Source organism: Alternaria arborescens, assembly GCF_004154835.1.
Source record: "Alternaria arborescens strain FERA 675 chromosome Unknown contig_31, whole genome shotgun sequence".
Lineage (NCBI taxonomy): Eukaryota > Fungi > Ascomycota > Dothideomycetes > Pleosporales > Pleosporaceae > Alternaria > Alternaria arborescens.
The window spans coordinates 82,916-99,568 of NW_021167886.1; the positions used below are offsets into that span (position 1 = coordinate 82,916).

Here is a 16,653-nt window from a genome sequence, read left to right on the forward strand (position 1 = left end):
ACGCAGCGCTAGTCATCTCCTACACGAGAAAATCAATACCGCTACTGCTGGAGGGCTGAAGAAGGCTGAGCTTAGCACCATGGAGCTTGATAGAAACCATCCGGTGCCCTCTTTTTGGGTAACCAAGACTGACCCCGCGTGTGCTATACTTCTACACCGCCAGATGCGTTGGCAAGAGCTGCATACACGTACTGCACGGCGGCAGATGAACGCCCAGACGAGTATGTGTTACCAAGAGAAAAGAAAGTCAGTCTATGTGTAGAACGCATGTTCGCGCTACTCATAGGGCGTGTCTCAGCCTCATGGCTACCTTTCTCGTCGTACATACCAAGGAAAACGTATCAGCGCAAAGTCGCCAATTAGGAAAGTCACACCAAGGCAAGATACCGGTCTACGGGTGGTGCTCACAATACGCGCACGTGGCGGATCGAGCATATGATGCTTTTGTGCGATTATTCATCTATTCCTCACGCTACGCATCCCAAGTCATCTCATTCGACTCCCGATGTGTTTTGGGAACCGGGTATAGGAAGTGTTTCTGACACTACCAGCGCATTCCTTTGCTGCCGCGCCATTGCAGATGGTGCCTTGGGCCGGTTTCGAGAAGCCGAGTCTAACATATGCTTCTTCCGTCTCTGACACGCTGTTTTTTTCTTCTTTCCGTTGCCACGCTGTGATCAGCGGTCTCAACTAACGCTGTGATGTTGAGTTCTAAGAGCCGCGTGTCGATGTATAGGGTGGTAAATGCTTCTCACTGCCGCGCTCTGATCAGCAGTTTCGGTATGCGACAGCATTGATTCAGAAACGGAGCGGTCATAGACTAAGCGCACGGTATTGCTGCGGCACGTAGACTTCTCATTGTATCTTACTGCTGTCAGACGGCGCGTCGATTCAGATCGCCAGCTTATGCGTTTGGACTCGCTTCGTCATCCGTCTTGACTAAGCGCTTCTAGATGTGGTTACATAGAACTGAAAGGAATAGAGGACCACTTGAAGTTGCACGAGGTGTCGACGACGACAGTGTGCATAGCCTATGAATCTCCAATAATCCAGATTAGCTCAAGCAATTTCGGTCGCGTTGGTATCGAAAGTGAAATGGTTACTTTCCATTACATCTGGATCACACGCTAGGATCGTGTAGAGTGCATATCTGTCGAAGAAATTGAGCGCACGGATGTACAGGCTCATATGAACATCGTGGCAATGCTCTATTCCGTATGATACGTCGTATCTCTTTGGCTTTAAATTGAGCTTTCGCAACATGTCAGCCGCAACAAGGTTTTGACAGGCGCTTCAGCGCTCTTGTAATTGGATGCGTAAGCGTAAGCAGTCTGTTGTTGGAATACAATCCTAACTCATTCCGTACGTCGTGTAACCCTCACAAAAAAGTCCTCCATGATCCATATTCCCGCACAACTCATCCTCGCCGCCATGTGCGGCTTCACGGTCGAGAAGTCAAACTTCCTCAACAGCTCGACAAACACTTTGTTAAACTCCATCAATGCAACATTCTGACCCAAGCACTTGTACCTTCCGTTATGGAAGACAAGTTCTACCGTACTAGCCATGTTCGCAAGACGTGCAGGATCCTCCGAGGCTTCAATCCAGCGCTCTGGTCTAAAGAGCTCGGCGTCTGGTCCAAATGTGGCTGTCGAATGCTGGATGCTAAGGTGCGAAGACCCGATCTGAGTTCCTGCAGGGATGAATTTGCCTGCAAGAACATCGCCACCTGGAGGAACAGATTTGAAATTTCCGCCGGTGGCTGGGGGTAGGATGCGCAAGCCTTCTTTGATACATGCTTGAAGGTAGGGTAGACGTCTTGCCTCAGCGTCGGTGATAGGTGACGATATGGTTCCATTAGCGATGCCGTTGTCGATCTCAGCTTGCAGCTTCTTATAGGCAGACGCATTTGCCAGCAGATAGAGTATCACAGCACGAATCGTAGACGCCGAAGTATCACTCCCTGCGACAATCTGAAGAAGCGATTCGCTTGACGCTTCTTCCGGTGTAAGACCATGACGGATGAACGATCCTAACATGTCGGATTGCGACTTCGCCCCAGGTGCAAATCTTTCCGCAACTACACTCTTTGCGACATTGATGAAAGCTCCAAAACCAAGCTTGTCACTGTCTTTGGGAAGGAGACCTCTCATCAGCCGCGAGTGCAACAGATCAGCCAGCCAAGGTAGACTTCCGAGAGTTACCATGAAGGGGATATATGCGGTGGTGATCTTGATGTAATCGTGAAGGTCCTCATCTTCCGTTAGGTACCCAAATGGCTTTCCGAATGCCAATGCGCTGATGACGTCTAGAGTGAAGTACTGTGCCTTGAGTGAGAAATCCATTGGCCGGTATTCAGTACCTGAAGAAATGTACTTTGTGTCAATCAGTTCGATGAATGCAGCAACCTGCTTATCAACAGTGCCCTCCATGGATTCATTCTCTTTTCCCGAGTACCCCGCGGCCATCTTAGCTCTCAGCTTCATATGCCCAACCTCATCGCGCATCGAAAACAGGTTGTTCCGTCCGGGCTCGAATTTCATCGCATTGTACCATGGCCCTCGTGTATATTCCGATCGCACGGCCGTTGTTCGGCGCACGATGTCTGTGTCGCTGGTAACCAGCTCGGTTGGGCTGACGCGCACCAACGGGCCATATTTGTCTGTCAACTCTTTCGTCGAGTATGCTAATCGGCCGCTGAGCGACTCTCTCACCACCCAAAGACTAGAAATCGACGCGAAAAAAGGCCCGGGGATGTGCGATAGGCGGTACCACTGCAACGCGACGCGCGCTATGTATGTTAGGAGTAAGACGGTTGGGAGGCCGATAGTCAATAGGCTGGCGTAGCCGTTGTGGGCGGGGCTCGGTCCGCTGGCGCCATCAGTAGCGTTGCGCTCCATCTTGTGATATATTTTGAGGAGGAATGGATGCGCAGTGCGCATTTCTCTTGACGACACAACATGGCACTTTTGTACATTCATCCACCGGGCGTAAGCATACTGCGTCGTGCGTTATCAGACGGCAGTTGTTTCCCGCTTGAGCTCCTTCCCGCGAAAGCGCTAGCTTCAAGACGGCAGGCAAGAGGTTATACTTCAGGCGCCCAGTATTATTATGGATCAATCGCAGCAATTGGCATGGTAATGCGACAAATTTTCCCTGCGATGACCAAAGTGCCATTCCTTCAGCGCCTTTCGAGAGTAGTACTTGAAAGGACGTACACGTCATGCACAGAGTATAACGGAAAGCAAGCATTGTTAATGTTACTTCATTCACGTACGTAGCTTAACCATGGCGATTACCCCGCGCACTATCAGGTCATATACCCTGGTACATGGGTCATAGTTGCATCCTCGTTCGCAGAACGTGAGTGATCGGTCGACCACGTTGCGATCTGGAACGCTACAAAAGACTTCGTGGATGCCTATGCATTCAGGGACGAAAGTTGGCAGAGAGATCCTGTGAAGCCTAAGACATGTAAGGATGCGCGTTGCTCGGTCTGCTCAATTGAACTGACGTATGCGATGCGCTGCCAACAGTATTGACACTAAGGTCATCTTCCAAGTCCCGAGAAAGTAAGCCTGCGTTGATCATTCAAGCCTAAATCACCCCTGTTACATATTGCCAGCTCTTATAACAAGCAGGGAAATCGTAATGCCAGCTACAGTGATCATGTAAGAACTGACACCCGACGCAGCAGAGACATCTGATGTGTACTTTGACCAGCATACAAGGAAGATCAAACTGACGACGAAGACCAGGCCGAAGAGGGTCATGATATCGTTCGGATCCCAACCTTCCTCGAAGTAAAGACCCCATGCATCTGCCAGTTCTGTCTTAGGATCCACATCGAACGTCGTGCCCCTTCGTTTTGGTACCCATCTATAGATGTGAGTTTGATCCTCATGGACGTCTCGTCTTGTGTGCTTTAGCATGTGTGCGAAGGCTCTTGGTGGTATTACTGGGTACGTGCTGTCCAGAGGGCATGCGAAGTCGTAATCTGGATGATCACGTGGAGGCAAGCAGTTGCAGCTGGTTTTGCAGCAATCTCTGTGGTCACGCACTTCTAATCTGTTACCCATGCGAAGTATGAACTGATGCAGTGTTAGCTGACTGGAAGAGTCTTTGAGCCGCTGCAGACTGACCTTAGTGAAGTAAATCGCTTGAATCTTCCTGCAAGACAAAATGCGCATCACACGAGAACGCCGTTTCCGCACCTGCGTCTTCAAGAAAGTGAAGAATTCACGGTCGGTGTTAATATGGTCTACTCGATCTTGAAGCAAGATTCGATGCTCCCAACTGCGATGCACACAAGACATAAGTCGGAGCGAGGATCTTTGGGGGGAGGGCGATTTTGCTCTACGGGGTTCACTTTCTAGCTGTGGACCGTTATGTTCGGGCAGTACCGGACCTGTCCGGGGTTTTCCCCATCTGAATATTCTTTGGAGCCCACGAAGTATGTTGTGTACCAGTGCAGGGGAGTGCCAACGGCCGTGAGTAGAAGCAGCCTCTTCCCTGGCGTGGACGACTGTGATTGTCGCATCCAGGGCACGTTCCATCCATTGCTTCAGCTGGGCTATACCGCCTTCGCGATGCTCTAGAACATCGTCAAAGAAGCGCTCACCACATGTCTAGAACTACCATCAGTCTCTATCATCAATTTGACACCAGTAGCTTGGGTATGCAAGAAATTGACTTACGTGGCATTCGATCTTGATTCGAGTCCAACCAGTCTCCAAAGGAGGTTCAAGACATTCCAATGATACAAGGAGATTTATCATTATGAACATAGCTGTATCGTTGAATATACGTATGAGAACTTTTCCTGATCTACCGCCTTCTGTGTGCTCTGGTATGTCTTCTCCGACGTGGGTTTCGGAATCCTCGGTGGCCGTTATGATAGGTCGAGAGGGATATAACAATTGCGTCTCAGTTCGAAGTGTCGCAAAAGCATTGCTCTGTATCAAGAACAACCGGAAAGCATCTAGATCGTCATCGGACTGCCGCTCATCGATGGGCTGTTCTTGAACTTCATCAGAGCTATCGTCTGCGTCTTTCGTTGGTTCATGTGTGAACTTGTAGTCACCACTAACGCATCGAGCGGCGTGACCAGCTCCAGTACGCACGATACTTGATGCAATATATTCGAGACGGTTCTTGGCTTCGTTTTCGAGATTCTGTGCATACGCTAGAAGAGTTGGATATATGTCTCTACGTAATTCCCTTGGCAAAACAGCGGTGTCGTTGCGAACAGATTCGTATATGGGTCCTAGTACTTGGTCTGACTGTATAACGGATACAAACACTCGTGCTACGGCCTCGACCAGCTCGCGTGACAATACAATCGTATAATCCCTGAAGGATACTGTCATTGAGGTCCCTGAAGATTCTGCAGAGAACACAGATTCCATAGGATCGGATGTTGTAGAGATCGTAGATGAGCCGTCGATCAAATCATCCAAGATAGCTTCACTCGGCGTCCGAACTTCGCTCATTTTCTTGCGTTTGCCTTTCAAAGACTGAGTGGACCGAGGTTTTGAAGCATCTTGACTACCGACGCTTGTTCGCGACTCGGCCATTTTCCTCGCTCCCTTCAAATAACTGCCCATGGCAGTCTGACGCGCAGCTTGCATGGCGTATTTGGCCTCGACCTCAGCCATGTCGTGATGAGATGTTTCGACCTTGTATAAATAAATAACGAAGGAGACACTAGAGTAAGTCACAGCTCATTAAGAAAGGATAGAGAATTGAAGCAAGATGTAAAGAAGGAGATCAGCCCGCATCAGGCTGAAGACTCGTCGGATGACTGTGCAGCCACAGCCTTGCTGACAGGCAGTATGTTCAGCCTTGTGTAGAGGCGCAACGTCAGTCTTCATGCATAGGTCACCATGCGACTAGTCAATCACTCTTGAATAGTCGTCCATCTGGATGGAGTTTGTCTACAATGGAACTGAAAGTGTTGCGCCCATCATGATGGCGTCGGTGAGCCATCCCAACGGTATATACAGACTTCAAAATGACACCCTAAGTATCGCATTTGACGGTCGGTTTGACATTTCGGTGTCGCTGATGATCGGAGGCGACAATGCCATGCCCGCAGCATCGACGCGCGTGTCAGCCGTTGAAGGTTGACCGGCCTGAGTGTCGCGTCGAGTAATCAGCTAACCGCATGTGCTCTACCTCGGCTCGATACCCCATCACAAGCTACCCCAGCCGAACGACTCGCCCGCCCAGGTCATCAAAGCCGACGACGTCTCCCTCTTTTTCTCTACTACATCTCCAAACTTGTCTTTAGCAGCAAGCCCTTGATATTATCAGCCAGCTACAATAGCCTCATACAAAGAGAAAGAGCAAGGAAACACGACGTCGCACGACAGGTCGCGACTAACCAGCAACAATGGCGGAAGCATACCAAAAAGAGTTCTTCAACGTTTCGTTCCCAGCGGAATATGTTGCGCACGTTGAGATCAACCGACCGGAAAAGATGAACGCGTTCAAAGAAGTGTGAGTATAGAATATCGTTTCTTTCGTACCCAATGATCAATGGCTCCGGCTACCTGTGCACATCATCTGTTTGAATACAAGAGAAGGAGATATATATCTGTTATACAGTTTGGTCATGGAAACATGCGGTTCAAGTCTCTTGCCAAAGACATCCCGTTACATTCTCAGCCTCTATTTACCACAGAGTATGATAAATCGACCATACCTGCCCCATAACCACACAATCAACTCACCACAACCACAACTAACGCCTGTCCAGCATGTGGCTCAACCTCTCCGCCATCTTCCGCCAACTCTCCCACGACCCCTCCGTCCGCGCCGTCATCCTAACCGGCGCAGGAGACCGCGCCTTCACCGCCGGCCTCGACGTAACCGCCGCCTCAGAATCCGGTCCCTTATCCTCCTCAGACGTAGCTCACCAGGACACTGCGCGCAAAGCAAACGCCGTGCGCCGCCACATTCTAGAATTCCAATCCTGCATCACCGATGTCGAAAAGTGCGAAAAGCCCGTCATTGCCGTGCTGCATGGGATTTCTTTTGGTCTAGCACTCGACATGTGTCTCGCTTGTGATATTCGCATTTCCACCACCACGACCAAGTTCTCGGTCAAAGAAGTCGATATCGGCATTGCAGCAGATATTGGCACTTTATCACGCTTACCTCACTCCGTTGGCAACTTGTCTTGGGTCAAAGACATTGCTTATTCTGCTCGCATTTTCGGTTCCGACGAGGCGCTCCAACATGGTCTCGTGTCGAGCGTGTATCAAGACAAGAAGGAGGCGGTGGGCAAGGCGTTAGAGTTGGCGAGCTTAATCGCATCAAAGTCACCAGTGGCTGTCTTAGGGACGAAAGAGATTATCAATTATTCAAGGGACAGACCGATCAGTGAGGGGCTGAATTATACAGCAGTGTGGAATGCGGCCATGTTGCAAACTGAGGATGTCAAGGGTGCCATGCTGAGTGGATTGAAGAAGACGACACCCAAGTTCAGCAAGCTGTAGATGGTCATCAGGTATATGTCTTGCAAGAAGGGAACCAGATAGAATACTTCAAAAGTTTAGCCTAACTTTTACCCACGTATCATAACCGAGTAATGTCTTGTATGGCACGCATCATAAGCGACGCCTCCAAAAGCATCATGAGAGCTTCCATAGTCGACATGAGCAACACCACGCACGGCAATCCAGTGTTGGACTTGAGAATTTTCATTGACTCTAAGCGCCTGGACGTGGTAATGCCGGAAGAGTCCCAAACCCATCCCGCATGAGCATCAATCATAACCCATGGCATGCTACAGAAGATGTGGAATCGTGATTTTCCCGTTTACGCCCCACCATTTGCACTACCCACAACTATGCAATACCGTTTATCCCCGTGCCATGACACCCCAGCAGCGGATCTTGTTGTCAGTGTATCCAGCGAACAGGGTCTGGCCGTCGGCGCTCCAGGCCAAGGAGACACACTCGGGCTCCCGGCTCTTCTTGCCAACCTCCAAGTACTCGGGCTTCAGCTCGTCAACCTTGCTCTTCTTCTCGAGGTCGAAGATGATGATGCTGGAGGCGGTGGCAGCGCACAGCCAGTAGCGGTTGGGGGAGAAGACGAGGGCGTGGATCTCGTCACCGGCGGAGAGAGAGTAGAGGTGCTTGGACTCGTTCAAGTCCCAGAGCATGGTGGTTCCGTCCTTACCACCGGAGGCGCACAGGGAGCCATCGGGCGAGATGGTGACGGTGTTGATGTATCCGGTGTGACCGATGTGGTCGGTCTGGATGCGGCAGGAAGCGAGTTCCCAGACCTGGATGATGTCAGTCTCGAGACACGCCAAAATTCCAAAACAAGTCGATTGTGGGAGTGTAAATCAGTACTAGGTGATAATTGTCTCATAGCCGAAGCTCTGAAGTAGCAAATACATAGAAAATCATCATATGAGAGGGGGAGTGGTGAAAATGCAGCAGAATCAAAAGTACGCACCTTGACGAGCTTGTCCCAACCAGCGGAGACGATGACGGGGTTCTGGGGGTTGGGGGAGAAGCGCACGCACGAAACCCACTCGGTGTGGCCCTTGTCGGTGATGGTGTACTTGCAGTCACCGAGGGTGTTCCAGAGCTTGATGGTTCGGTCGCGCGATCCGGAGACGATCTGGCGGTTGTCGGCGGAGAAGGAGACGGAGAGAACGTCGTTGGTGTGGCCGACGAAGCGGCGGGTGGTGGCACCGGTGGAGAGCTCCCAGAGGCGGAGAGTCTTGTCCCACGATGAGGACAGAGCGTAGGCGCCGTCAGAGGAGATGACCTGTGCAGCAATTGTCAGCTCAGCTGTCCCCGCTTCCTAGCCAGCCAATTGCTTGTGCTTCATTTTTCGGATTTCAACGTACACAGTCGGAGACAATGTGGGAGTGGCCGTGGAGGCTCCTCTTGGGGTAACCGTACGAGGTCTCGTCGCGGGTCAGGTTCCAGATGATCAGAGTCTTGTCGCGCGATCCGGAGAGGAGCATGTTGGGGCTGGTCGCATGTCAGTATTGCGCATTCTGCATATTTCCGCCCGCTCGTGTATACGCACTTCTCCAGAGAGGTGGCAAGGGAGGTGACCCAGCCAGAGTGGCCCTCGAGGGTACCACGGAGTACGAGTTGCTCGGCCATGATTGTGGTGGTGAGGATGGACGTAGGCGCACTCGGGTGTTAATGGACAGTCCTGAGGATGTTCGTCGAGGAGACGCACAGCAAGACTTCAAAATTCAAGCGAGGCACTAGTCCGCGTTGGCGCTAGCGCGGAGCCGGCCAGCCCTACCTTCGCACTGGACCACGAGTCGGATGCTGCCAGCCTCACCAATGGAGTTGGATTCATATAAACTCAAGTGATGTGGTGTATGATGTCTGATGGGCAGTGGTTTTTGCACCCTACCCGTTGCATATCGACCATCACTCCAATTGATCAGACCTCCCTACCAGTCGACACCAGGAAGCACACATAGTAGACATCGACAAAAACATCCCCAGATCGCCCGACTCTAGCATTTCCGTCTTGTCGCAGATCCACATCAATGTTGAGTGCCACGTCTCTACCCATACCCTCCAATATGTCCCTAGTTTTGCACTCTCAGTCTGTCCTCCAACAAGACCGTCTAACTCCGCTCCAGCCTTATCTCCGCTCCCCTTCCCCACCACATGGAAGCTTACACACGTCCATCGGACAACATTACTCATATACGAGAACCAATCGCGAGATTTCCTTTTTTGCTTGAAGTGTGAACTCAGGTCTACAAGCGAATATATACACATATAAGAAGCCCAGTTTCATCTGCCGTGAATTCACTGAAATAACCCTCCATGTAAGCTCCAGGGAGATGAATTCCAGAACATCTCGCCCACCAATCCACAAACATCCTGTTTAAAAATGTCCCCATCCACAACATCCATCCTCCTCCTCGGTGCCGGCGAACTAGGCAAAGCATTCCTCCCTCACCTCACAAACCTCCCCAACACGCACATCACAATCGGCGTGCGCTCACCCGCCAAGTACTCCAACCTGATATTATCCCCCAACCTCTCCCTCATAGCCATCGACCTCGCATCATCTCCTTCCAAAGACCTCGCAGACACTTTTTCCAACTACGACATCCTAATCTCCTGCACCGGCTTCGGCGCAGACCCCAGCTCCGTCCTCAAACTCGCCAACGAAGCCCTTCTCGCGGGCCAAATCCGCCATGCTCGGGGGGACTCCACATTGTGGTTCTTCCCCTGGCAATGGGGCGTCGACTACGATGTCACCGGGGACGGGGACGGCCTGATGCCGTTGTTCGGTGCGCAGCGCGATGTGCGGACTTTGCTGAGGGAGAAGGCGCAGGAGAGTAACGTGTGCTGGACGGTTGTTAGTACAGGTATCTTCATGTCTTTCCTCTTCGAGCCTTTCTGGGAGATGGTGGATAGGAGTCAAGAGTGGGGAAAGGAGGAGGAAGGAGAAGTAGTAGTGCGTTGTCTCCGGGACTGGACGCATAGAGTTACCGTTACAGACGTCCATGACATCGGACGCGTTCTGGCCAGGATTCTCGCACCGGATTCGACAGTGGAGGCGACGAATCGTGTGGTATATGTAGCGGGGGATACAGTCAGTTATGCGCAGTTGGCTGATATCATCGAGAGGGTATCTGGCAAGCAAGTCAAACGGGAGATGTGGAGCATGGAGTATTTGAAGAGCGAACTTGCGACGGACCCGGACGATGGAATTAAAAAGTATAGGCTAGTGTTCGCGAGAGACGGTGTGTGGTGGGACATGAATAAGACGGTGAATATGGCGCTGGGCATGGAGATGATGAACGTAGAGACGTATGCTCGGGGGATGTTTAGCGGATGAGAGGATGTTTGGCAATTGCGGGAAACGAGCATGCATGGTGTCTTGATGGTTTTCCACTTCTGTACATTTCGTACGATTATGAATAGATTGTTCGACTAGTAGTACTACGTGGCGTGAGCTCATAGTATCGCAACAGCCTATGAGTGGAACGTACTTGTTGCCGCAAAGAAGCTCGAATGCCTTGGCATCTGCATCAGCTGCCCTTGTACTTCGTGGCTAAGGGTATCCAGCACGCCGCATTATGTTCTGTTTATCCGCGTAGGAACCACAGCATTCGCGCCCGTGGCTGCTCCATGTCCTTCTCGGCCACTACCCCTCATAGAAACGCCGGGTATATCTTCGTCGCCCTCATTCTTCCTCTTCATCCCTAGATGACTAGTCGCAAATCCGTAGTTGTCGTGACCGAAAGCAGGTATCATTCCCCTATGTACATCGGGTCGGTCCTAACGTCCCGGTGGTCCAGGAGGATATCTGCCTGGAGGTCCACCAGGTGGCATGCCCATACCGCCAGGTGGCGGGTACGGCATACCTCCAGGAGGCGATCCTGCATTCCCTGGTGGTGGGAAAGGAAACGGAGGCATCCCTTGAGGTGGGCCGCCGCCCATGTGTGGTGGAGGGAAGGGCGGCATGTTGGGCGGCATTCCGCCGGGACCTGGGGGCATGCCTTGCGGTGGGAAGGGTGGCATTCCGTTTGGTGGCATTGGGGCTATAGCACTGTCAGCATAGAACTGTTAGACGGTAACTATCAGGCGACTTACGACCTCCGCGGCCCATGAACTGCGGTGGCATTCCACCCATAGGCGGCATTCCTACATCGGTTAGCACTCCTGATGTCACTTGTAGCTCTTGATACAACTCACCTGGTGGTGGGAATCCAGGCATACCCATGGGTGGCATTCCCATGGGAGGCATTCCGGCCATTGGTCCTCCGGGGAAGCCACCAGCCAGGTTCTGCTGGAACAGGGGGTTCGCCTGGCCTTCTGTGTTGTACGCGTCGGTGATACTGTTGATGACTTGCTGTGTCTGGTCGCTCGATATCTGCTCGTAGTAGGCCTGGACGTTGCGGAGGTGGTTGCGACCGTTGTTATGGGCCTTGCGCACGCTCATACTATCGTGCGTGAGGTAGACATCGCAATAGTCACAGAAGAACTTGGGCATCGTGTACGGATTATTCGTCTAGTCGCTGAGATGGGAAATTCGTCGTAATGGGGTCGGCAGCGAAGTTGCGCGTGAAGTGCTGGGCGCGTCGCAAGAGCTCAGAACTGGAAGAATACCGTCGGCCATGGTTGCGCCGATGGCTTGGCAGCCACCCTTTCACGTGCTCTCGTTTTTAGAGGTCGCGCCCAGGTAGTGGCCTCTTCAGCATAATATCATCCTCTGCATCATTTTGTATCCATCACCTACTTTCGAATAGGGAATTGATTACATGACCCTGATCATAATGCAAGATTCCACTTTTCCCATATCAGGACTTGTAACAGACCCCATCCAATAGATTCCTCGTCACAGGTCTCATACAAACACTCTTGTTGGATATCAGTCTACCATCATCCTAATTGGCATCATGCGCCGATACTTCGATCTCCACCCGCATGGAATCCTCGCCCAACTTTACCACCCCAACACAAGTCCAAATAGGTTCGTGATCCGGCACCCATTTCTTGAAGTTCCGCACCATAGCGCTCAGCGCCTCATCATCCATGGGGATGTGGTAAGAGTTTACGCGGAATACTTGCGACCACCCCTTCCCCCCAGCATTCTTTAGAGCGAGCTCTACATTTTCGAATGCTTGGTCGATTTGTGCGTTGATGTCTTCGGGTATGACTCCGGTTTGAGGATCCCATCCACCTGAGAAGGCAACTATCAATATCCGAAGATTCTATGGTATTGTGATGTGAGTTACCTTGACCTGCACACTCGATGCGATCACCGACGCGCACTGCTTGGCTGTACTTGAAGTTCTTCTTCGCTGATTCGCCCTTGCCGGGGTATGCGTAGTATTGGAGATGCGACATGACACTTAAGGTGGACCAGATTTCCGTGATATGCTCTCCAAGCGTTTGGGTTGATCATGGCCAACCTTTAGAGCATCGCAGCACTTGTTATGTATCACCATCGGCATATGCCGCAGGCGCTCGATGATGCCGAAGATAGCTTACCAATTTGACCGCAAACTATCCTTAGTCGCTTTGAAAGTTCTGCGGCTCTTTTCCGCAGTCTTGCTGATCCAGTCAACGCCGACATACTTTTGTTCGACGTCCAGATTACTCTCACTGGGACTGTTCAACTTTCACGTGCTCTAGCGCGCTCTGCATCATGCCGGATGTGTAGTTGTATTCCGAACTAGGGTTGTGTGCATGCACCGTACGTGATAGTAAAGCAGAGAGTACGCTTGACGTCATAGCAATAAACTTGTCGATGGAGTCCAATGCATCTTGGACTTTTTAGTAGTACCATAATGTTCGCATTGACCTGGACAAAATATAGAAATCGGTTAACGTCGTGTCGCGGTCCTTCTATCTGCTGATGACGTCAAGCCAATGGCCGTGTTCGCGGCTTCTTGGGTTCGCGCCTCACCCCATCCTTGCAAGGATCGTTTTCCTGGAGCTACGACCAACTATTCACCCTTGCGCTTGGGTACCAAAGAGGAGATTTTGTTTTGATCCTCATTTGCAATATCTAGGTCTTTCAGCAAGTGTACCAGAGTCTTGGGTGCCACTACTGGCCAATCGCTAGGGTCGAGGGCAGGCTCAAAGCTGTAATCCAAATTGTTGGGTGGGGGCATACAGCTGCAGCCTTGTTTGCAGCATAGATCATGGTCGCAAACTTCCATGTGTTGTTATTGGCCCCTTCCATAGCTGTTGGCGTACTGCCTGTATCGCCAGATCCTCCATAGCATTCATTTCATCACTTCTACACTTCCACCATGCCACTTCTACTATCACACTTCCACTATCCCACTTCAACTGTCATTGTTCCACTATCGCACTCCTACTTCAGCGAGTATTTCTATTGCAAACATCGTCTTTCTCGGGATCGTTGCTTCGTCCAACAAATTGTGGATACGGATGACGACAAGAAGGCGGCTGCAACAAAACACTGTATTCATCACTTATGTTCGGCACCAGGTGTCGGTAAGAATCAGTGGTAATACTTGCATCTATTTGTTTTCGACTAGTGGGCTGACATACTGCATTTCAGAAAACCTCAAATTACACATGGCGAGTGCACAGTGCAAGCACATATTCTGTGCTGCTGGATCACCAAGATACCATGCCACACTGGATCACCGAGATACCATGCCACATTGGATCACCATCTTGCACAGACAGAGAAAGTGACGATAGTCACCGGCTTCGTTGTTGACCGGAACATTCGTCGGCTTGGCTTGCGTCGTACAGTATCGTTCGCCAAAGTTTTTAAAGTAAGCTCTACAACCGTCCTGCGCGTGGATGGACATTGTCCTTGAGACTCGCCGCGAGTACAAGCGCAGTACTACCTACACAGTGCTCGGCATGTCATTGAAGAACGCACTTCGTCAATCGGGTATTGTTCCGGGGTGGCAGTGTGCCGGTGCACTGAATGCTTAGTCAGTACGGAGGAAAGTTCATGACCAGTTGTACAGCAACGATGGAGGTGCGGAAACTGCGAGCGTCTTCGCGCTATTGTGCGCGAGAAGCTTGCAGCAGTACTCCCCGCCATCGCGCGGAGCGGGCGGTATCAAATCGTTATCAAGATCTTTGCTTGTTTGAAGAGATTTTCATGCCATGTCATAGATATCCTCAGTGCTTCTTGTGCACCTAAGGGGGGACATCACACACTAGACGCGACATACAATTATTGGTCTTTAGACTTTATCTTGTATATTAGTAGCTAACAGAGGCACAACTACACTTCCTTAGTTACGAAAATACAACTATACAACACTAGTACATTCTTCTTCCCTTAGCCGTGCTGAAGAGATGCTTCGACATCCTCAGGATAATGTCTTCGTACACTCCATTACCCGTGCAGCAGTTGCATGGTGTTGGTAGTTAGAGGGGACAATGCCATACCCGCAGCTTTTTCGCGCGCGTTGTCGGGAGGCGGGTCTGCATCTTGGAGAAGGTTGGGAGGCTCACGATATAGTCGCACTAATACTTGTGGTCTCCATAGCGAGTCTTGTGTTTCTCATATGCTGGGCTGCCCTAAGATCGGACGTTTCAGCTGCAGCAGGCGTGAGTGAGTACATGGTTGGTACACTCAGCCTGCTCATCGCTATGGTGGTATTCGGGGTTCAGTAATAATGCATCACAAAGAGCACATCGAAGGTTACGTTTTCAAACCACGCTTGCATCACAATCCAGCCGGACAACGACTTCTGATAGCTAACACACGTAGACACTTTAGACACGCAACTGTCGTCTTCCAGAACTAGCGGCAACGCGATCTCACCTAAGCCGCGACAACAAACACTCGGGGTGCCTTCCTTAGAGTTGTGCTCATCACTGTTTGCTTACCGACACCAAGATAGCAGGCGCATGGTGTGCATCAGCATGAATGTCTGTTTCTGCGAAGTCGCATTAATTCAATGCGACAAGATTGGAAAGATACAGGCGGATGGTCTCGCCAACAGATTACTCAGGGCGCATCAAGGGGTGCCAGATGATGGTGGGACTTCGACATTTGCAGTGTATTCGCTTGTTAATTATTGGGCGACAACTTCTCACGTCTAGCTAAAAGAAACACCTTTCAATTACATATGCCATTTCTAGTTCTCTCCAACTTCTTGAACACCAATGTGCAGTTGTCACTTTCGCAATCTTCTGCACTGCGACTGCCCGCGTCTGAACGCAATTGCACCTGCTTGCCACCTTAGACACACCTCCCCTCGTTGGAGCTCAACTGTCCCTGCCTGCCAAAGTAGCATGCTCTCCTGCCATCAGCTAAATCGTACGACAACAGGAAGGGCAACTGCAGTCCCAAGCTGCCACCTCAAAAGCGATGCCCGGCCTTCGCTAGCTGGTTTTCTCTTCTCTCCTCAGGACTGTGACCTATTCGCAAGATTCTTCCATGAGCTCGAGCAAAGCTTCTTCTACTACTTCGATCGCCCAGGACGCGTCCTTTGCCTTCTGGTTCCCGGTAGCCTGCACGCTAGTCGGGGTCCTTTTTACTATATTCGCTTTCCTCCTCGCGTTTTATACCACGTTTCGCAGGCGTGATCCATTAACAACACGCCTTGACCAAATCCTTGCCGTCCTCAGGACCATAGGAGAGTCAGGCGGCCTCCGGGTAGTACGAGACGACGTCGCGGAGTTGAGGAAGGCATTAACCGCTCCGGGGCAGTTTCTTGCTGAGACTACGCAGACTCTTTGGCAGTTAACGACCGACTTTCAAGCGCTGGCGACGAAAGTTCACGAGACTTGCCAAGCTGTCGACGGGTTTGTGAGAGAAAAACGGGAGCCAGCTACGCCCGTTCTTCTCGAGATCTTGACTGAACTCCGGAAATCGAATGGTGACCCGCGGTTCCAGAGCTGGCTCAGGCCAGTCTCCTTTCAGGTTTACTTGAATGCTCAAGCCGCAGTCCTGGCGAGAGAACGGAAACAGGCAAACTCCAGTCCATTCCCTGAGTTGGATTGATGACACTACGTGCAGGTAGTGGGGGCGGGCTTCCGTTGGGTGATTCCTCGGGGCTCGCCTTCCCCAGCGATATGCTCACACCTTACCGTTGGTGCTGGGGTTCAGTAACCTCTTTAGAGGCGAAGCTAGGATGAGCATCACGTAAATAGTTTCTTAAATCAATCACAAATCTTGTTGCATCGCATGATA

At 51.1% G+C, this 16,653-nt stretch overlaps 7 protein-coding genes across 7 annotated transcripts; 2 read left to right on the forward strand and 5 right to left on the reverse strand.

Moving 5' to 3' along the window:
- Positions 1 to 1,355: 1,355 nt before the first annotated feature.
- AA0111_g9978 (hypothetical protein) lies at positions 1,356 to 2,900 on the reverse strand (the record flags this gene model as incomplete). The annotated part of the gene is made up of 1 exon (XM_028656597.1): positions 1,356 to 2,900. One exon carries the CDS (start codon positions 2,898 to 2,900, stop codon positions 1,356 to 1,358), a length of 1,545 nt encoding a protein of 514 aa, XP_028502418.1.
- Positions 2,901 to 3,611: 711 nt separating this feature from the next.
- On the reverse strand, positions 3,612 to 5,657 carry AA0111_g9979 (hypothetical protein; the record flags this gene model as incomplete). Its single annotated transcript, XM_028656598.1, has 3 exons — positions 3,612 to 4,091; positions 4,467 to 4,628; positions 4,698 to 5,657. 3 exons carry the CDS (start codon positions 5,655 to 5,657, stop codon positions 3,612 to 3,614), a joined length of 1,602 nt encoding a protein of 533 aa, XP_028502417.1.
- Positions 5,658 to 6,394: 737 nt separating this feature from the next.
- Positions 6,395 to 7,502, forward strand: AA0111_g9980 (hypothetical protein; the record flags this gene model as incomplete). The annotated part of the gene is made up of 2 exons (XM_028656600.1): positions 6,395 to 6,501; positions 6,761 to 7,502. 2 exons carry the CDS (start codon positions 6,395 to 6,397, stop codon positions 7,500 to 7,502), a joined length of 849 nt encoding a protein of 282 aa, XP_028502377.1.
- Positions 7,503 to 7,867: 365 nt separating this feature from the next.
- Positions 7,868 to 9,134, reverse strand: AA0111_g9981 (Guanine nucleotide-binding protein subunit beta-like protein; the record flags this gene model as incomplete). The annotated part of the gene is made up of 4 exons (XM_028656601.1): positions 7,868 to 8,293; positions 8,470 to 8,787; positions 8,870 to 8,996; positions 9,055 to 9,134. 4 exons carry the CDS (start codon positions 9,132 to 9,134, stop codon positions 7,868 to 7,870), a joined length of 951 nt encoding a protein of 316 aa, XP_028502378.1.
- A 754-nt stretch (positions 9,135 to 9,888) lies between these two features.
- On the forward strand, positions 9,889 to 10,845 carry AA0111_g9982 (hypothetical protein; the record flags this gene model as incomplete). The annotated part of the gene is made up of 1 exon (XM_028656602.1): positions 9,889 to 10,845. One exon carries the CDS (start codon positions 9,889 to 9,891, stop codon positions 10,843 to 10,845), a length of 957 nt encoding a protein of 318 aa, XP_028502379.1.
- Positions 10,846 to 11,288: 443 nt separating this feature from the next.
- Positions 11,289 to 12,003, reverse strand: AA0111_g9983 (hypothetical protein; the record flags this gene model as incomplete). Its single annotated transcript, XM_028656603.1, has 3 exons — positions 11,289 to 11,551; positions 11,604 to 11,654; positions 11,706 to 12,003. The coding sequence occupies 3 exons, from the start codon at positions 12,001 to 12,003 to the stop codon at positions 11,289 to 11,291; spliced, it is 612 nt and encodes a 203-aa protein (XP_028502380.1).
- Positions 12,004 to 12,397: 394 nt separating this feature from the next.
- AA0111_g9984 (hypothetical protein) lies at positions 12,398 to 12,860 on the reverse strand (the record flags this gene model as incomplete). The annotated part of the gene is made up of 2 exons (XM_028656604.1): positions 12,398 to 12,693; positions 12,749 to 12,860. 2 exons carry the CDS (start codon positions 12,858 to 12,860, stop codon positions 12,398 to 12,400), a joined length of 408 nt encoding a protein of 135 aa, XP_028502381.1.
- Between the last annotated feature and the right edge of the window lie 3,793 nt (positions 12,861 to 16,653).